The sequence below is a fragment of the Canis lupus genome, chromosome 24 (genome assembly GCF_048164855.1).
Source record: "Canis lupus baileyi chromosome 24, mCanLup2.hap1, whole genome shotgun sequence".
In the NCBI taxonomy this organism is placed as follows: domain Eukaryota; kingdom Metazoa; phylum Chordata; class Mammalia; order Carnivora; family Canidae; genus Canis; species Canis lupus.
In genome coordinates this window covers 4134900-4156998 of record NC_132861.1, presented here as the reverse complement: position 1 = coordinate 4156998, position 22099 = coordinate 4134900, and the positions used below count along the sequence as shown (strand labels likewise).

At 36.3% G+C, this 22099-nt stretch overlaps 1 protein-coding gene across 4 annotated transcripts in view; it reads left to right on the top strand.

The window, feature by feature from the left end:
* The window catches only part of UFM1 (ubiquitin fold modifier 1), a 208383-nt gene that overhangs the window by 51475 nt on the left and 134809 nt on the right, over positions 1 to 22099 (top strand). For 3 of the 4 annotated variants that reach the window (XM_072797294.1, XM_072797288.1, XM_072797289.1), the window contains exon 6: positions 1716 to 1776. In XM_072797294.1, the coding sequence (XP_072653395.1) occupies positions 1716 to 1776 (61 nt within the window). Of the gene's footprint in view, positions 1 to 1715; positions 1777 to 3299; positions 4649 to 22099 lie in introns of those variants that run through there. The other variant, XM_072797287.1, reaches the window with a different exon arrangement.

Genomic DNA, 22099 nt, shown 5'->3' with positions numbered 1-22099 from the left:
GAATTGTTGAGTCACTATATTGTACACATGAAACTAATATAACTGTGTATGGTAACTATGCTGAAATTAAAATTAAAACAATAACACAGGTAGAAAAAGAAAAAAAAGGTTTAGCTTCCCTCCTAGATCTAAAATTAATCTACTCAGACTACCAGTTTTGCCTGCTTAAGGCTGCACTTCACAAAAGGGTTTGAATCTATCCTGTAATACAACTTAGTAAAAGAATTCTGTATATCTTTCATCTAAAATTATGTTGTATGAAATATCACAGAGATTATTATATGGAAAATTTCCATTTACTTTTTTCATTATTCAATGGCAAACAGATACTCTGATACACATATTTCAAAAGACATAATTTATTCAAATATAGAATTTCCAATAAAGATACTAAAACAATATGGCTATCAAGGAGAAAGGGGATTTTCATTTAGTTTTTTTCTCTAAGATTTTCTGATCATTCTGTTCAGGAGCAGTGTTAACCCTAGAAAAAGAGTGTTTAACCTGTTTTACTAAAGAAAATGAAGAAAGGATTTAGCAGGTTTCTTGGGTCTGGGGTAATCTCCCTGATTCTAGTAAATTTATTTAAATTGAGAATGACCTTCCCTATCCATTATTTTCATAAAGACAGAGAAAGTTCTTCAGTTTATCCCAAGTGAAATGAGAATTTTAGATTATCATAAGACTGTCAATTGGCCTGTGCTCATTGAGTTAATTCTATATTATGAAATGAACATATTCCAACAATTCACTAACTGATGAATTGAGAGGTTTTGATTTCCCAGATTAGTAGTTAAAACACTCAGGAATGAAATTCTACCTTTGCCAATGAGGCTGACATTTTGTGATTTCTGTGTTTTAATGTTTTAATGTCTGAATTCTGGACATAATGGAGTCTGTGATCACTGACTCAGAAATAGTGTCCTCTTCCCCATCTGCAACAAACTATTCAATTCTTAGCTTCTGAACTTAATTCAGTCCCTCTAATTTTATTCTGTTCCATCTTTTATTAATCTTTTCAGCAAATTGATCTCTGGGTTATATGTATGTGCCTTCTCATGCAAACGACTTTAATGGATTTGTTTTTTATCATTATTAATCATAAATTCAGGAAAAATTGTCCAATGACTATCACTGGTTTACCGTGAGAATTAAATAAGGTAATAACACAAGTGCTTAGCACCTCAACTGGCACATGTTAAATGTGCAATGAATATCGACTGTTACGTGTGTTCTGGGGGTAATAAATGCTTTGTGTTCAGAACTTTATGTATTGTAATTAGTACAGATTCATGCCATCACTCCCTAAATTAATTTTGTTCAATAATTTCATAATAATGATTTAAATGGTGACCATATATGATGATTTTTACTTGGTACCTTCTTTCCTGAAGCTGTTGTTTTTTTTCCTTCACCTAAGAAGGCTCTTAGCAAATACTTTTTAAAGCCTTTTTCCTTGATGGTGGGAGGGGCAACAAATGAGCAAATGCATCAAGTAGGGAAAATGACCAAGCTTCTTGGCAAACTCAGCAATGAGTCAGCTGGATATATAGAAATGTCTTTAACTCTATAAACTGGCTTTCTTCATAATCGTAAGTTGCCTTTGTACTTTCAATAACAACTCAGTGAACAATAAATAGGTGAAGTAAGATTTTTAATTGGTTTGAGACTGTATATTAAAACAACACTGACAATTTTTGCTTATTTTTGTTTAGATGTTCTCCACCTAGTCTCAACCTGGTCAGCATGTAGACCGGGAACATGTAGAGCTACAAAGTAAGTAAAACTGACAGAACAAATATTTTGATCTAAGAGTGCATGAACTACTCCATTGCTCTTTTCATCACACAGGCTCTGGGTTGGATACAAAATATTTGAGAAAAGTCATGTCTTCTTTCCATCATGATCCTTATTGCAGAAGCTTATTATCTTAATAAGAGTCTTAAAAAATTGTTTAGGTCATGAATTCTTTCTTGCTTACTGGTAATGTTTCCTAGTAGTACACTGGGGTATATTTCCTAAATCATTCTTTTTTCTTTTTTTTTTTTCAATTGAGAAATTCTTTTTCTCTAACTTCAAAGTGGCAAATTTACTCCTTTTATGGTGACTAAGAGATTCACTTCAACATATTCTATTCCCCCATACAAATGATTTCCTGTATGAAGCAGCATCAATCACTCTGGTTATGAGAAGTTCTTAGATTAAACAAACAAACAAACAACCTTAGATAACCTGGTTAGTATTTTTTTAAAGCTGAGTGTGGAGCCCAGCATCAGGCTTGAACTCACAACCCTAAAATCAAGACCTGAGTTCAGGATGCCTGGGTGGCTCAGTGGTTGAGCATCTGCCTTTGGCTCAGGGCGTCATCCCAGATTCTCCAGATCAAGTCCCACACTGGGCTCTCTCTGCATGGAGCCTGCTTCTCCCCACTCTGTGCATGTCTCTGCCTCTCTCTTTCTGTGTCTCTCATGAATAAATTTAAAAAAATCTAAAAAAAAAAAAAAAAAAGACCTGAACTGGGATCAAGAGGTGGACACTTAACCTGCTGAGCCACCCAGGCTCCCCTAGAGATTCTTTTAAGCCACTGTGTAGATAACAGATTACTAGCTGATATTTCTGTCTCTCTCTCTTTTTTTTTTCCTTTGCTGATTTGTTTTGTTTTTTTAAATTCTACATGAGTGAAATCATCTATTTCTTTGACGGACTTATTTCACTTAGTATTATTCTCTCTAGCTCCATCCATGTTGTTGGAAATAGCAAGATTTCATTCTTTTTTAAAAAATATTTATTTATTCATGAGAGACACACAGAGAGAGAGGCAGAGACATAGGCAGAGGGGAGAAGCAGGCTCCCTGTGGGGAGCCTGATGTGGGACTTGACCTCAGGACCCTGGAATCACATCCTGAGCCAAAGGCAGACGCTCAACCACTGAGCCACCCAGGCATCCCAAGATTTCATTCTTTCTATATCCAATGAGTATGAATATATATATTTCCTTCATCTTCTTTATCTATTCCTCCATTGATGGACACTTAGGCTGCTTCCATATCTTGACTATTGTGAATAATACTACTATAAACATAGGAGTGCATGTATGCTTTTAACTTAGTGTTTTTGTATTTGGGGGGTCAAATACCCAGTAGTATGATTACTGGATAGTAAGGCAGTTCTCTTTTTAACTTTTTGAAGGACCTCCATGCTGTTTCCTACAGTGGCTACACTAGCATTCCCACCAAGAATATACGAGGGTTTCTGTGTCTCCACATCCTTGCCAACACTTGTTTCTTCTTTTATTTTAGGCATTCTGATCCCTGTGAAGTGATATCTCATTGTGGTTTTGAATTGCATTTCCCTGATAATTATGATGTTGAGCATTTCTTCACGAGTCTGTTGGCAATCTATATTCTTTGCAGAAATGTCTGTTCATGTCTTCTGCCCATGTTTAATCAGATTATTTGTTTTGGGGGTGTTGAGTTGTATCAGTTCTTTGTATATTTGGGATACTAACCCTTTATTGGATATGTCACTTTGTTTTGTTTTTAAAGATTTTATTTATTTATTCATGAGAAACAGAGAGGCAGAGACACAGGCAGAGGGAGAAGCAGGCTTCCTGCAGGGAGCCCAATGAGGGACTTGATCCCAGGACCCTGGGATCACACCCTGAACCAAAGGCAGACGCTCAACCATTGAGTCACCCAGGCATCCCAGGATATGTCATTCTGAAGCTGATATTTTAAATGCCTCCAAGTATAAATATGAGAATTTCTCAGAGATAATAAGTGCTACATTCTAGGCAGCAAGATCAAGTAAGTATTGTTAACTAGTTTGCTATGGCTTCCATGACTTATATAAGGCAAGCAAATTTTTTTTTAAAAACTATTATTGAGAATCCCAATAACTTAAATCTTATTATTGTTTGAGTATTTCTGGAGTATACTTCGGCCAGTACACTCCATAAGGGTATCTGAACATTTGTTTATTTCTTAAGACTCTGAAGTCATTCTATTCTTTCTATGCCACTAGTGGATAGTTGCAAACCTGAAATGAAAAACAATGTAGTAATATCTGTGCATTTCTGCTTCAAGCTAAAATTAGGGGTGCACCAGGTTTGTATATTTTGAAAATATTGTTGTATTATTAATTCTTTGAATATTTGCAGGTCAGAAAGAAAGACCTCAAACATTCATTGGTAGAAATTACCAGGAAGGTCACCTAATCTTCCTCAACCTTCCTTTTTTTTTTTTTTCACATACAAAATGTGGATGAAAATACAAAACTATTGTAAAGAGTATATAAAAGAATGCATATAAGCTTCTTTGCATAGTGCCAACCAATAAAAGTTATCTATCATAGTAATTACTGTGCTCATGAACACAACGCATTTCCATCACACCCCGAGCAGTCCACCTTATAAAAAAGTGATGTTAAGTAAAGCTATATGATATAAGAAGAAGAATCAGTATTTCACAATAAGACAAGTAATTCATACTCCTGTCAAGATACAGACAATTTCCATCATCCCAGGTTTCTTTGTGTCTCTCTGTAGGCAATCTCCTTCTACCAATCCTGGCCACTAGAAACCTCTGATCTACTTTCTACCACTATAAGTTTGGCTTTTATAAATTTTAATATAAATGAGTTCACACAATGTTTTGTGTCTGACTTCTCTCACTAGATACAATACTTTAGAAATTCATCCTTGTTAATTTCTTTTTATTTCTGAATGGCAGTATTTTGATTCCACATTAGCTTTTTTTGCTCTGAAAAATAGATACTATTAGTGTTGTATATGCAGTTAATATGTGCTTAGATTTTCCTTATTTTTTTAAAAAAATTATTACTGTTCATTCCTTTTTGCTTCTTAGATTTTACATCTGAAATAATTTTCTTTTTTACTAAAGAACATTTTACAGAAGTCCCTCTAGTGTAGCTTGGGGGTAAACTCAGTTTTCATTGGCCTTTAAAAATCTCTATTTTACCCTGATTTTTTAAAAAAAGATTTTATTTCTTTCTTTGAGAGAGAGAGAGAGAGAGAACACAAGTGGGGGGAAGAGAAGAGGGAGAAGGACAAGCAGACTCTGTGCTGAGTGTGGAGCCCAACTCAGGGCTCAATTCCATGACCCTGAGATCATGACCTAAGTTGAAATCAAGAGAAGGATGCTTAACCAACTGAGCCACCCAGTGCCCCTACTCTGATTTTTTAATGCTAATTTAGCTAGGTATAAGGATAGAGGTTGACAGTTGAGGCGCAGATAGCTCTCCATAAGACATTCCTGAATCACCTCAACATGGTAGAATGATTGCAGGAAAGTAGATGCCCAACTTGGGGGGTTAGTGTATTGGTGTCCTTTGCACGCAGGTGGCCCCATATGTTTAGTTCTTTCCAATGTATTATGAGAAGCAAAGCTTTTCACATCAAGTCCAAAGTATTTAAGAAGAGTTTTGTTTCTGCACACATTTTTTCCCATCTCCTGGATGAAAGTCTGAGGTCCAAGAAGATAATGAAGGCCAAGATGAAAGTAGCCTTAGTGCATCACTGTAGAGTTAACCATTCATTGGTCAAATACCAATTTGAACATCACATGAACAAGAAATAATTTCTATTGTAGTAACTTACTGTTATTTCTGATTTTAGCTACCATAGCAGTTACATTACTTTAATTAATACAAGTAGTATTTTTTTCTCTGCATTGGAAAATTATTGTTCAAGTGTATACTGACTGGCTTCTAGAATTGCTGTTGAAAAATCTGATGCCAGTGTTTCCTGATAGCTTGGTTTCCTGATAGCTTGTTTGTCTTCTCTCTGACCAGTTTTATAATTTGTCGGTATTCCATAATTTTGCTATACACTGCATCTCATGGGTGACATATTATTTATCCCGTTTTGCACTTACTGTTCTTACTAAATGTGAGTATTTAATTCTTTTTTCATTTTTGTATACCTCACAGTTTCTAACTCTTCAAATGTTAACTTCTGCTTTTTTCTTTTTATTCTCTTTATCTGTAATTCTATGTATTTAAAAATTTTATATTCTCTTCCCCATGTCTGTACATTTATTTTTAGTATTTTCAATCTCTGGTAATTTGTTTAGTTCTATCTTATGTTTAATCTCTCATTTATGTTTAATTTGATGTTTAACTGATTTATTAAAATTTAATTTTATTGATAAAACATTTTTTTAATTTCTAATAGCAGTGTTTGGTTTTTTAATCAAATCTGTCTACTCTCTTTGAATTATACCTTGTTCTTTGTATTTTGTATTCTAACATCTCATATATTTACTTACATAATCTATGTGATAAATTCATCACCTGAAGATCTTAGAGTTTTATTTATGTTTATTGTTCCTGCTGACTTAAATGTGGTGCTTATTCCCCATGTGTTTGTAATTGTGGACTGTGAGCTCATGCTGACAAACGTTTAATCAATATATTCCTATGAAATTCCAGAATGGAATTAATTTGCTTCTGTAGGGTGCCCTGGGACACTAATAATCCAGTAAGAATTTAAAATAAATTTTTCAGTTTGAGTTTTTTTTGCTTCATTAATAATATAAATCCATATCCCAAACCAATATGAAGGGATAGTTAATTTTGCTTCAACACTTTTTTCTTCTGTTAAGCTCCTATAAAATGAAACTGATTTATTAATAAATTTAAAATGAAACTGATTCATTAATAATTTTCTTTATTTACTTATATATTTTAAAATTATTAATATAATAACTATTTATTTTTAATAAATTTATTCATTTATTCATGAGAGACACAGAAAGAGAGAGGCAGAGACATAGGCAGAGGGAGAAGCAGGCTCCACGCAGGGAGCCCAATGTGGGACTTGATCCTGGGACCCTGGAATCATGCCCCAAGTCAAAGGCAGATGCCCAATCGCTGAGCCACCCAGGCACCCCAATGTATTGATAAATTTAAAACACTGTGTATAGTATGTCTATCATTTATCTCTCTTTGTCTTTTGTGTGAAAAGATGTCTAGAATCATATTCACTAATTGTTCATACTGGTTATATCTAGATGATGCAATTTTGATTGGTGAGTTTTGTTTTTCTCTGTGTGTTCTTCCCATTTTTTAAACAGTTTATAATGAATATGAATTTTTGGTATTATCAAAGAAAAACAAACATGTTTTAGGGATGGATGTTATAGTATCACTTATATAAAAATAGAAAGTAATATATTACAAGAGTGGACATAAGAAGGAGGTTTTTTTCACAGAATTTCTGAGATCTATGAATATCACAGGAGAAAGGTTCTTTTTTTTTTTTTTTTACTTTAAGAATGTGGCTACCCAATTATATGTTCAAAGCTGGTAATTTGAATGATTCCTGTTGCAGAACTGTTGTATGGCAATTAGGAAACACTTTTCTGCAATGGCCTAGATATATTGGGATGAAGAATTAATTTAGGATAGACAATCTTCAATTCTAAATAAATGTGTACTACTATACTTTATCAAAAATATTGAAGTTTCTACTATATAATAGTAGTGTACAGTTTTATATATTATTTAAAATAAACACACATTCTGCTATTTCTATTTAATGACATAAGAAACATATGTGTTTTTTTTTTTTTTGATACTTTGCTAAGAGAGTGGAAATGCAGCTTGAAATACCTAAATGAGGGGATCCCTGGGTGGCTCAGCGGTTTAGCGCCTGCCTTTGGCCCAGGGTGCGATCCTGGAGTCTCGGGATTGAGTCCCGCATCGGGCTCCTGGCATGGAGCCTGCATCTCCCTCTGCCTGTGTCTCTGCCTCTCTCTCTTTATGTCTATTATGAATAAATAAATAGATAAATCTTTAAAAAAAAGGAAAGAAATACCTAAATGAAAATGACTTTGTTACCCAAATACTGATGCCATATTTACATAAGAACCCTGAACTGGCTTGAAAAAAATATCTTCATCCATCTTGTTTGCCTTTTGCTTAAGTAAAAGTCCTCTCAATATGTCAATCATTAGACAAATCTGAAAAAATCAAACAAAACACTTAAGTCAAGAACTTTTTGTATAGCCCTGGCCTTAGGAAAAATTGCCACATTGAGAATTCATGATGACTGTGTATGGAGTTTTTGAAATAGAGCCTCATGTTATAGAAGGTGCAGTAACTCAATATAAAACCTGTGTTTGTCCCAAGATAGAAATAATTGCTGGGGCACCTGGGTAGCTCAGCCAGTTAAGCATCCAACTCTTGATTAGATCCTAGGGTCCTGTGATCTAGCCCCAAGCCCAGCTCCCCACTCAGCAGGAAGGTTCCTTGTCTCACTCTCTTTCTGCCCCTCCCGCTGCTCTCACTTGTGCTCTCTCTACCTTTCTCTCTCTCTTATAAATAAATAAATATTTTTAAAAATATATTGTACTTCTCTAAGACTTCATATTGTTGAAAACACAATTAAAATAATGCAATTAGTGGGGATCCCTGGGTGGCGCAGCGGTTTGGCGCCTGCCTTTGGCCCAGGGCGCGATCCTGGAGACCTGGGATCGAATCCCACATCGGGCTCCCGGTGCATGGAGCCTGCCTGTGTCTCTGCCTCTCTCTCTCTCTGTGTGACTATCATGAATAAATAAATAAATTTTTTAAAAAAGTAAAATAATGCAATTAGTGAATTGCATTCACTTAACAAACCTTTTTTTGCAACCAGTTTTTTTTTTTTTAATTGAAGTGTAGTTGACACTTAACAAACTTCTTTGTTGACTGACAGCCATTTGCAAGCTTCTGTTCAAGACTGCAGTAAAGGTACAACTATGAATGTAATCTAATCCTTCTCCCTCAATTTTACCCATGGCAAATCAAAACACCACTCATCCTTAACATTCATTTATACACAGCCTTACTATCCCCTTAGTACAGTTATTTGGAAATTATTATTTTCCTCTTATGCTCATACACTAGAGGTAATATCAGCATTAAATAAGGTCTTATATGTAGTTCCAGCCACTCGAATCAGAAATCTGGTGCTACCCTAAATAGTGCTTTTTCTCCCACTCTCTTTTTTGAAGTTTTTCTTTATGACACTATCTCAAAATGATATATTTATATTACAGCTTTTAAAAAAATTCTCATTTACATTCCAATCCCATTTTCCGAAAATGTGACTTATTTCCAAAATAGATACATGGTAAGTATTTTAGTCTCACCATCTAAATATGTGCAAATCAACATTTAGCTTCGGTGGTATGCTGATGGTGAATAAATTCTTGCAACCCATGTGAGTAGCATGAGAGTTTAGAACAGATTTCTTGAATCCCAACCTCATTACTTACTAGCCTTGTAGCCCCAGGTAAGTTAATTTCTCCGAGAGTTTCTTCACTTGTAAAATGGAGAGAGGAAAAAAAAAATTCTTCATTTGTCAAATGGGGACAGAAAAAAATTATATGAGTAATATAAGCATCTGTTTGATTCCCTTTGAACCAAGTATCTATCCCCCAGGCTGATCAATCACAAAGCACAATTATAAGAGAATAAGAAATTGCTGAATAACCACCCTGAGGGGTACCTACTTTACCTATAAATGTTTTCAATTATAGAGTCTTTCTTTTCCTGCTTCTGCTAAATGGTGTTTTGTCTCATTTCTTCTCTCTTTCTGCTTTTGAATGACCCAGGCATTACCCTGCTGAGTGAAACATCCTTATCCAGAGCAAAAAGTTATTGTTTCCTCCTCTTGTAAATAGAAATGATTAGTTATTTTCTTCCTTGTTCAGTATTCCAGGAGAATATATCTGGAAATATTAGATATATCTAGAAAACTGTTTATTGTAGGACTCTTTTGTTTTCCACTTTAAACATTTTCAGTTGTGGAGTAGAAAGGAATACATCCTCCATCCAAAAGGCTGCACCTAAAATATATTCTTTGGAAGAAAATTCTTTTTTCCTAATTCCGGCTCTTTGCTGGATTTACACTGACATAGTTATTTAACTCAAAGTAAAATTAGTCCTAAAATAGATGGTGGCGGTAATTCAAACAGAAGTTTCCATATCTATGGTTGAAAAATAAGAGATATAGTTTCTAGAATTGTTGCACTTTTTTAAATCCTGAGGTTCTCAGGTCTTGATGTTGAAGGTGTGCAGGATAGAAATAAGTAATGTAATAATCATTAATCAGAGACTCAAAGCAAATTCCCTTAGTATTTATATGAACTCACATTTTATGGAAATTAAGGCCCTAACCTTAATATTCTATTTTATTTTAGTTTTTAAAGACTTAACTTATTTGTTAGGTAGAGAGAGAGCAGAGAGCCTTATGTGGAACTCGAACCCAGGACCCTGGGACCATGACCTGAGCCGAAGGCAGACAATCAAACGACTGGGACCCCAATCTTAATATTTTAAATATGTCCATACTGGGGATCCCTAGGTGGCTCAGCGGTTTAGCACCTGCCTTTGACCCAGGGTGTGATCTTGGAGTCCCAGGATCGAGTCCCACATCGGGCTCCCTATGTGGAGCCTGCTTCTCCCTCTCCATGTGTCTCTGCCTCTCTCTCTCTCTCTCTCTGTCTCTCATGAATAAATAAATAAAATCTTTTAAAAATAAATAAATAAATATGTCCTTACCATATAAAATTCTCATGACTGATTTCACACACTGATGAGTTCAAATAGCTCACATTTAGATTCCTCAGTGCTCTCAGTCCCTACACTTTCAAGCTTCTCTTGGTTCTTCTACATAACATGAGCTGAAGCCAGCAGCTCCCCAATTCCTGCCTCATGAAATCCATTGCTCTTGACATTCTCCATCACCACTGTTCTGCTGCCCTTGGACCTTAGTGCTGCCTGAGCTGCTTTCCAACTCTAATGCCTCTGGCCATGGACACAGGCATGGACCCACCTGCTACCATCAAGCCACTGCCTTCTGCTGCTTATCTCCTTCTTCTTTGGGTAGGAGAGTTCTTTTCACTTTCCATGACCAGCTCATTTTGGTTGATTCTTACAGAGAACTGTTGACTCACTTTCTTTTCTTCCTTTACATCCTAGGCCTCTATTTCTCAGGCCACAAAGGTGCTTTGGGAAGGTTTAAAGAGATGGCCAAGGAAATATTCCATTGTACCTGTAGGTATTGTTACTACCAATACTGATGCATATTTCAGTCCAACCTATCCTGCAAAACTTCTTGACTCAGGATGCTTTTGTTCCAGGATCTCTGTTTCCTTCTCTATATCTTAGTCCTATATTAAAAAAAAAAAAATCTGTATCCTAATTATAGGCTAAAAACAAGTTTGTCTTTCTCATGAGATCCTTGAGTCCTATGTCTAGTAAGTGACACCCTTCCCCCAGACCTCAGACAATCTCTCAGACATTCTGTGGCCACATAGAGACAAGTGTTTCCTAGAATAAAAGGCAGATTTTCCAAAGTGTGATGTTCACTAGCCTCCATTCTAACTCTACCAGGCCGAAACAGTTCTAATGCATAGCTATCCATCCATCCATCTAATCTGAAGACTCTATGTGTGTGTAACATGTTATAATACAATTCTTTTTTAATGTGGTAAAATATGCATAATATAAAATTTACCATTTTAACCACTTTCAGTGGCATTAAGTACATTCACAGTTGTACAACCGTCACCATCATCACCATCACACTGTTGTTCCACCACCATCATCCAGAACTTTGTCATCTTCCCATGAAACTCAGTACCCATTATACAGTAACTCCCCAGTCCTCCCTCTCTCCAGCCCCTGGTACCCACCATTCTACATTGTGTCTCCACTAATGTGACCATTCCAGGTATATGTGAAATTATATAGTATTTGTCCCTGTGTCTTGCTTATTTCACTATGTAATATTTTTAAGGTTTATCCATGCTGCAACATATATTGGAATTTCATCTCCTTAAAGACTGAATCACATTCCATTGTACATATATACCACATTTCATTTATCCATTCATCTGTCAGTGGAGATTTGGGTTGTTTCTACCTCTGGCTATTGTGAATAATGCTGCCATGAGCAGCACATGGAAGTACAAATATCTATTCCTTGCCTAGTTTCAACTGAAAAATAAAAGCAAATATATAGTAGATACGCTTAGATCAATTAAAATTAAGCAGATGTGGGGCATTTGTGTCAATTAAGTGCCAGACTCTTGATTTCAGTTCAAGTAATGATCTCAGGGTCAAGATCAAGCTCTATATTGGGCTCCATACTCAGCATGGAGTCTTCTTGTGTTTCTCTCCTTCTGCTCCCACTCATGTGTACTTATGCTCTCTCTTTCTCTCTCTAGAATAAATAAATAAATATTTAAAATAAAATAAAATAAGGCAGATGTTATTCAGTATTTTATGTAAAAATCTATTCTAGCTGGGTTTTAGATTAATGAGTTAAATTATTAATATGGATTCATTCACTTAGATTCATTAGTTATTTATTCAAATCATTGGGAATGCAGCAACAGAAATATGAATAATATTCTTGCACTTAAGATTCTTCTTTTTAAAGATTTTATTTATTTATTTGATAGAGAGATTTGAAGAGTGGAGGGGAGAGGCAGAGAGGGAGAGAGGGAGAAGCAGGCTCTCCTACTCAACCGGGAATGTGATGTGGGACTAGATCCCAGGACCCCAAAATCATGACCTAAGTCAAAGGCAGACACTTAGTTGATGAGCTGCCCAGGTGCCCCTTGCACTTAAGATTCTTAAAGTCCTGTTGGGAAGGCAGACAAGGAAGTGAGTATTCAAAACAATTTGGTAATTATTAAAAGTGGTAATCTACACGGTGTGCTGTGAGAACCCAGAGAAGGTCACTTAAGAGATTCAGGAAGGCTTCCTAGGAAAGAAGATACTGGAACTGGATCTGGTACACAAGTAGGATGGTGTCTCTGAGCCTGGGAGAATGGGGGAGGAAGTTCTGCTGGCTAAGATGAAAAATGCTAAAAAACAAGAAAAGTTGGAAAAGTTGAACCAAGGAATGATTCTGTAAAAATGGCAACAGCACCATGTGAAAATTGAGAAGCAAACAGTGGGGGCTGAGATTAGGAAGTAGACAAACAAGATCATAAAAGGCTTTATTCCTATGTGTGCTAAGGAGTTTGAGTTTTTAATCCTAAAAGCAAGTCTGATGCTGCAGCTAGTTCTCCTAAACTTTAAAATACATTTTGATAAAGAAAATGCTTCTTACATTAGTTTGCATCTAGTCTTATTTCCTGACACATTGGGCATAGCACTGCCACCTACTCAGAAACACATTGTGCCAATACTTAATAACAGTCCGCCCACATGGACTTTGAAAATCAGTATAATTATGAGAGATTATAGGTCTTTCGTGTTAGCAATTAATTTGTTCACTGTTTTTATCATTGATAAATGAAGAATGAATACCAGATTACCTAGAAGCACTCTACATTCTAAACAGAAAACAGAATTTTAAATTAACCCGGCTTGAAAATCCTGTTCTGTTCTGAGTCAAATTAGGGTGATTTTGTAAAAGATGGATTAAGTGTTGCACACCTGCAGTCTTACTCTCAGCTCTACCTTCCTAATTAAGGCATGTTTCTTTACATTCAGCATAATCATATGGGGAAATGTTGATGGCCTGACAAAATTAATGGATTTTGTGGTAAAGGTGTTCAATGGTCCGGCTACTTTGTTGGTCCCACTCTGTATAAATTCTAGACCACTATAGTCCGGTGAGACTCCAATGACCCAAATATCCAACCCAAGTTGGAAATGACATAAAAATTTCTCCAGAAAGTAATCGATTATAAGGAGACAGGGGAGAAGGTTTTTGAGTTACTAATTACATTTTTCTCTACTAAGCTATCTGGGTTAATGAGCACCCTTCTGAAACCATAGGTATCATTATTGTTACACATTTCTTAACAAAATATTTATCCTTAAACAAAACTATATAAAGAAATATAGCAATGTCACCATGCTACTGAGAAGCCGCTATGGGAAAAAAGACTGCCTGTCTAACACGGAACATTCAGGAGGAGATATTCATCTAATCCTGCTCTTTCTCTAAAGCAATAATCCTCGTTCATATTTCCAAGTAGTCTCTCGTACAGTCTGAAGGGACCCACAATGAAAATGGTAATATCTGAGAACAGTAAACATTTTTAAAAAAATCAATCCATATCTAAAAGGCTGCCGGTATTAGGGTGACTGAATCACAAATATTTTGATGCTTTAGATGAAAAAAATCTTAGAGAATGTAGAAGAAAATCTTTTCCTGAACAACAAAGGTAATGATTCAGTTCTGTAGATAAAAATTAGCATATTGCCATATACAGAGCACATATAGACACTTTCTTTAATATACATTTGTCTTAGAACTTCTCTTTATAACTGTCTATGCTGTAGGATAATTTCTTTCCAGTGTACATTTCTTCGTTAAGAAAAGCTAGGCAGAAAACTACACAGAGAAAATCAGATGCAACAAGTTTCCTAAAGAAATAACTTGTTACCTTAAATGGATTTTTCTCCACACTTTGAGGAAACATTTAATCTCTTTAAAATATGACTGTCATGTGGGACTAGATCCCAGGACCCCAAGATCATCATAATAAAGACCACAAGAACTTAAGAATCAGACTTTTGTCCTATTTACTACAGAATACTCATGGCCTAGAATTAAGCTTGACACAGTAAATGCTCAAAAAATTTCACTGAATGTATAAATAACACACAAAATTTGAACAAATGGGTTTTATGGTCTATTTGAAGTTCTTTTCTAAAATGTCAATGTTCCCTGGCCAAAGACCACAAGATACACACATGTAGTTGAATGAATTGGATTGACTGCTAATTGTAATGCTTAGAGAATACATCATGGCAAAACGGAGGATATCTTGGTAGGAGGGTATTAAGAAAGACTTCTTTACTGTAAGATCTGGGCTTTGGTTAGATGGCTTTATGACAGATTTAGGGAAGCAGAGCTTTCCTCTGGATCAGGCATTGCCAGGAAGCAGAGATAATTCTATAATTAGGTATCACAATAAGCATCCTATGGAAGGAGGGTGGACCAAAATGAAGCTGAGGTTCTATCTAGTAAAGAAGCAGTGGTCACTCATATTAGCCAAAGTGGGGACTTTTTTGTGGCTTGGGAAAGTTTTGTATGTGTTCAGACATAATTATGGAAGGATCTTATGTTTGTCCTGCCACACCATGATCAGTGGGGCCTTCTAGATGTTGATGTTCTGAAAATTGTTTATGTTTAACAAAACACCAGAGGTCAGCTAGGGCTGCCAGGCCAGCTCTTCATGACACCAGGGCATGTGAAGACTATAAGAAATGCCTGGCAAATTCCTAGTTGCCATAGGCCACTTTGGTTTTCTCAAAATTAGTCCCAGATTTGGTCTTTCAATTTTGACTTTCATCCTTAGAGTGTTTTCAATAGCTAACTAAATGTAATAATTTAAAATTACATACCAACCTCAAGCACACTTTGAAGATGATCAACTAAAATTTTGAAACAGGAAGTCTGAAAGGATGAGCACCAAAATTTTGAAAGTGGTTATTTACATAATTTAAAGAAACATAGGAGGATTATAAAATTTTATCTTCTTGTTTTCTGGGGGTTTTCTCTGTGCTCTAATGAAAAGGAGATATATTTTTAAAGCATGTGAAATGCTTTGAATAAGGTATTGAGTGTTCAAAGGGCTCAGAATTATTTTTATTATGAATATTGCCATGACAGTGATTAGTAAACAGAGTGAAATGTTCAGTATATGAGTGATTTTTAGATGAAAAACAGCCAAAACGATCACAAGACCAATTTTCATGGTTCTACTACCTGCAAGACAAGATGTTTCAATGTAACTATAAGAGGGAGGAGCCGCTGATGATCCTAAGTAGTAATGACCGCAAAGAGTTTAGCTGGGAGGCCAGCAGGTTGGTGGGGAAAGGCAAAAGAAAATATCCAGATTTAGAACCCCAGATTAGAACCCCTCAGGCTTTCTGTAGGATTTCACAGACTTTTGTTTCAGACTACATTTTCAGGGCTTGAGTTTCAAGATCCATTTATTCTTAGAGCCTTTTAAAATGGCAACTGGAGTGACTTCAAAGAGCTGAACTTTGTCCTCAAAGGTATGTATGAGAAAAGCAAGACTGCAGGGAAATGAACTTCTAACGGGAATTCCTAAAAATCTACCTCAATATCTGATTAGCAACACGAAGCTTCCAAATTAACTGCTCTGTCCTGCCAATGCAAGCACTGTCAACTCCAAACTAGGAGGCCATTAAAAAAAAGAAAACAAAATTATGTAGAGAAAAAAATCAACTTGGAATGAACAGCTAAAGGTAAATCTGGAACAGTCTGTCGTTCATTTATTGATGCATCAACAATCTACCTAGTGCCCACTATGCACCAGGTGCTGTGCTAAATGCTTGCAATAGAAAGCTGGGGGGAATGTTCTGGTCAGAAAGAACAATGGGTTCGGGGTGGGGTGAAGGGAGGAAAAGACGTCCGTCTATAAACAGACAATTTCATAGGCTCTCTGTATTATTTCCTATCGTTACTATTAGCAAACGATCCTAAATTTAGTGACCTAAAACAAGGCTAATTTATTCTCTAACACTTCTGGAGAACTCTGAAATGGGTGTCCCTGAACTAAACTCAAGCTGTCAGCAGGCTGCATTTCTTCTGGAGGGCCTAGGAGGGAAGTGCCTTTCATTGTCTTTTCCAGTCTCTATGACAGCCCGCATTCCTGGCATGTTACGGTCCCTTGAATCTTTTTCACATCTGAAAAGTCAGACAAATTCTTCCACTTCCCCCTTTCATCTCTTAAAGACTTTTGTGACTACATTGGGCCCACCTGGATAATCCAGATTACTTTCTCCATTTTGAGGTCAGCTAATTAGCACCCTTAATTCCACCTTCAACTTGATTGATTGGCTGTCACCATATAACAGAAGGTATTCACAGGTTCCAGGGATTAGGATGGGGACATCTTCAGTGAGCCATTACTCTGGCTACCACCCTCTCCAGAGGCAAAGTACGAACAATGCGCTTACAGAACAAATCTTCCTCAAATTATTGGGTGTGTTCATTCAGGCCTCCCTATTTTTTTGTTCAAGATGTTGGTGGTAATTCTGAAAATCTGTGGCAGAGGTAGCCAAGTTTAGGCAATCTTTTAAGAAATATTAATATCCTAAAGCTTCTCCTTACACTTTTTAAGGTTCTTTTCCAAAATCCTTCTTTCATTTATGAAGTATTTTTCTAGGTTCAGGAGGAAAACACTCCATATGCTTTCATATTTTGCTCCCATGATCACTTTATTTCGAAAATTATTCATTTCAGACAATCTTTTGGCCACCCTCCTTCCCTACTGCAAACTATAATCTTTAATATATATATGAAATTCCAAACAAAAAAATGAATTTTACCCATAGAGTGGGAGACTTATTTTGCATATTGAATCCATTCCATTAAATGTTTCCCATAGTTTAATTTTGAGCTTCTTTCTCAAGGGCAGGATTGAGTTCTGTGATTATTTTTTTCATTCTTTACCCACAGCACAATGCCAGGCATATACTATATGCTCAGCAATGCTGACTATATAACCCAATTTCCTGGACCATTGAGTACCTAGAGATGTAATTTCAGAATGTAGGATTTTAAGGTTCTTAATTAAAAATGCAGTAGCCTGAGGAATAGTTAAGAAGCAGAAAAGTAATAAACCTGTTATTCTATACCTAGTGTCCCTGCAGGTTGCTTGGAATGCCAATCTTTGTCACAGCATTTTCCTGTGCTTTCTGGAGAGAATGGTGGTGGGGTGGGGGGAGGGGGGGTTGTGGGGTAGTGGAGTGGTTAGGCATCACTCCTAAAGTGTATCATCGACTCCTCTTGTTCTTTGTGATCCACATGCATTCTTGTTTTCCCACACTGGTGAATCAGTGGCTACATGTTCCCATGGAAACCCAGTGTCAAGTATCTCTGCCATTTCTTGGCTGTCACCTGCCCCATTTCCCTGTCTTCCTCTGTTCCAGCCTCTTTAGGTCCAGAAGTGGCGATTTGCATTTCCAGCACACTTTAGCGTGCCACCTGTGCTTGCTGTCTCTTGGCTTGCTTCCTGCTGCCCGATTCTGAAACTGGGCTGCAGGAATGAATCCCAGACCCTCTTTGCTGCCTGGCAGTGGCTTTTCCTATTCTTTTCATCTTTGTATTCAGAATCCACATAAGTCAGACTCTGAATATATTGCGATGCGGGATATCTGACCCCATGTCTCTGTAATCTGTCCACTCCTCATCACCTCTCTATTTTTTTAAGATTTTATTTATTTATTCATGAGACACACACACACACACACACAGAGGCAGAGACACAGGCAGAGGGAGAAGCAGGCTCCATGCAGGGAGCCTGACATGGGACTTGATCCGGGTCTCCAGGATCACACCCTGGGCTGAAGGCGGCGCTAAACCGCTGAGCCCCCCGGGCTGCCCACCTCTCTATTATTACCTTGGTCAAAGCCACAGAATTTCTCACTTAGATATATTCCTCTTGTTCTACCCCTGCTTTTCTACAATGTGTTCTCAATTGAGCAGCCAGAGGCATCCTCTCTGTTTAAAACTGTGCAGTGTTGGGGTGCCTGGCTGGCTCCATCAGTAGAGCATGTAACTCTTGATCACCTGGTCATAAGTTCACCAGATGTTGGGTGTAGAGTTTACTTAAAAGAATAAATAAATACACTCTTTAAAAACGACAACAACAAAAAACCCTGCATGGCATCTCATTTTCCCTCAGAGTAAGTCCCTACAGGAATCTACAAGGACCCATCTGACTTGGCCCTGTTACTGTGGTGACCTCTCTTTGAGATGGTCTAAGAGTTCTTAGACATTATGACTACATCTTCCTCCTCTTTATACTGCCAGCATTTTGCTCAACGTCTGGTACCCACTGCACAACAGTGTTTCCTTACATGCTGAATTTTTACACAGATTCCCAGGGAAGAGCTAAAGCCAATGGTCTTCTTCCATCATCCCTTCTCTCAGAGTTGTACACCAGACATTCTGAGCTGAAGACATTCAGGCTTACGGACTATCTTCCAAAGGTGTGCAATAGCCATTGGGGCCCAGCAGGAATCAAGCCCTGAGTCTGGTGACGACCATGCAGATAGGTAACTGCGTCATTTGACTTCACAACGTACTTATTCCTATTTCAGCTGAAATTTGTCTTTCATATGTGGATTCCTTTCAGTTAAGAATCAAATGCTTCTCTTTGACAATACAATATCAATGACTAGTTAACACATTTCAGTCTAAAAAATTAATATACTTTCACTTGGTAGTCAGTTAAGAACATTAATGTAATATCATGTCACATTTCTTATTGTTCCTCAAACTTCAGAAAAACAATAGTTTCTCAGAGCCATTGGCTATACTTGAATTATGTAAAGTCCATAAACACAATGGAATGAAAATTCACATTTTACTAGAAATTATAACAGGGACACTTTTCAGAGATTATTTTCTGAAGCATTTCCTTGAGATTGTATACCATGGAAGATTTATATGATAGCAATTCTCTATAGAGTTTAAAATGTTTATACATATTGATTCAACTATCCTGCATTTTAAGGAGTGTATAAATATTTAAAAATTAAGTTATTTCAGCATCTCAAAAATAAATCCTAAAACTCATTAGTGGTTATTCCCCATTTGCCTTCAATGACCCCAGCCATAAGCAGCCATTAATCTGCTATCCCTCTTGACAGATTTGCCTGTTCTAGATATTTATAAGTAGCACCATGCAATATGTAGTCTTCTGTGACCACCTTCTTTTGCTTACATAATATTTTCAAGATTTATCAATGTTCTACCACGTATCAGTACCTTGTTTTTATTGTTAAATAATATCCCATTGTATGGTATGCCACATTTTGTTGGCACCAGTTGATGGATACTTGGGTTGTTTCTCTATTTTGGTTATTATGGAAAATGTGACTATGAATATTCCTATAAAAGTTTTTTTATGGTATGTTTCCATTAGCTGGCCTGTGTGATCACTCTATGTTTAACCTCTTAAGGGGCTACCACACTGTTTTTCAAAGTGGCTACGCTACTCTGCATTCCCATCAGCAGTGTGCCCGAGTTCCAATTTACCCACAATTTCACCAACACTGATAATTGGCTAGCTCTCTGTATAATCACTCTGGTTGGCGTGAAGTGGCATCTCCTTGTGATTTTCATTTTCCTTTCCTTAATGATTAATAATGTCGAGAATTTTTTCATGTGTTTATTGGTCAGTTGCATATCTTCTTTGGAGAAATGTCTATTCAGATCCTTCACCCCTTGTTTAGCTGAGTGATTTCTTTTATCATGAAGTTTGTAGGAGTTCTGTATATAATTTAGTATAGGACTAGCTACAAATCAGATAAATAATCTGCACACACATTTTTCCATTCTGTATGCTGTCTTTTTCCTTTTTTGATGACGTGTTGTTTGAAGCACAAAAGATTTTAATTTTGACGAAGTCCAATTTATTTATTATTATTTTGTTATTTGTGCTTTTGGTGTTTGTGCTTTTAGCTAGGAAGGCTGTGCTTACCCCAAGGTCACAAATATTTACTCCTACATATCCATGAATAACGTGTATAGTTTTAGGTTTTACTTTTAGGTCTAGAACCCACTTTAAGTTAATTTTTTGTGTAGGATAGGAGAGGGGAGATGAACTTCATTCTTTTGCATGTGAAAACCCAATTCTCTCAGCAGTATTTGATGAAGAATAGTTTTCTTCATTAAATTGCTGTGGCACCCATGCAAAAAAGATGAATTACATAAACGTAAGGGACTATTTCTGGGCTCTTCATTCCATCCCACTAATATACATCTATGCTTATGTCACACTGTGCCGCACTCTCTTGATTACTGTAGCTTTGTATTGAGATCGGGTTGTGTGAGTCCTCCAATGTTGTTCTATTTTAATTAAGATTGTCTTGGCTATTCTAGATCCCTTTCATTTCCATATATTTTTCTCCAAACAATTTAAATTCATTTAATACACAACAGATACTATTTTTGAATACCTATCATTCAGTAAAGTGCTCTTAGTAGTTCTTAAGTTTTAGTTAAGTGTACCCGGTTCAACGTCTGTCTTCAGTGGAAAATATAGTGAGTCAGCCCTGTGGGGTTTCCTACTAGAGTTTCCAAGGAGCCAAGATTGATTTTTAGATAACCGATCTATTCCCTATTACTTAAATAAAATGTCTTTTATACCTTATTGTTCCTCACCCACTAAGCTCTTACTTTATCAAGTAGAGAACATGCTTGCCAGACATGCTATGCTTTTTAAAAGCCCAGGTTCTCTTCAAAGATACTCCAGATGAATTCATTATGTCATTTTATTATTTTCCTGTAGTTTGTATTTAGCTAGTCAGCAATTTGCTCAACTTAGTTTCATATCCTATAAAGATTGGGCACTACATGATTCTTTTGTATATTTCTCAGATACATTAAGTCTGAAAAAATTAAAATAATATCTTTTGGTTCTAAAATTATTTCTAGGGGGATCCCTGGGTGGCTCAGCAATTTAGCACCACCTTCGGCCCAGAGCATGGTCCTGGAGACCAGGGATAGAGTCCCACATCGGGCTCCCTGCATGGAGCCTGCTTCTCCTCTGCTTGTGTCTCTGCCTCTCTCTCTGTGTGTGTCTCTTGTGAATAAGTAAATAAAATCTTAAAAACATAAAATAAAATAAAATAAAAATAAAATAAAATAAAATAAAATAAAAATTTCTAGAGGAAATGGAAATATAGTTTATAACTGGGGAAATCTAGGACATCCTTGTTCATATAATGAAAATAACTTTACTTCCTTTGATTAGCATGATAATTGTTTATGATCTCTAAATAGTTATAAAGATTGCTGACATTGCTGAAAGTAATAACTACTCTTACTATGCAAATAGATCATTGAAATTCATGGTTCTGGATATTTCAAAAGAATGGAAAATAGAACATACTGTGTATTGATTTTATGTTGGTTCAATTAATTGGAGGCAAAATACTCTCTGGAAAAGACTTATCTAAAAAAAATAAATAAAGCAATTATTTAAAAATAGCCTGTTACTTTTTAAAACATTAATGTGAAAGATGGAATAGCTGTTTACAGGCAAGAGAATATGGTAACTTATTGAAATACATAATCAGA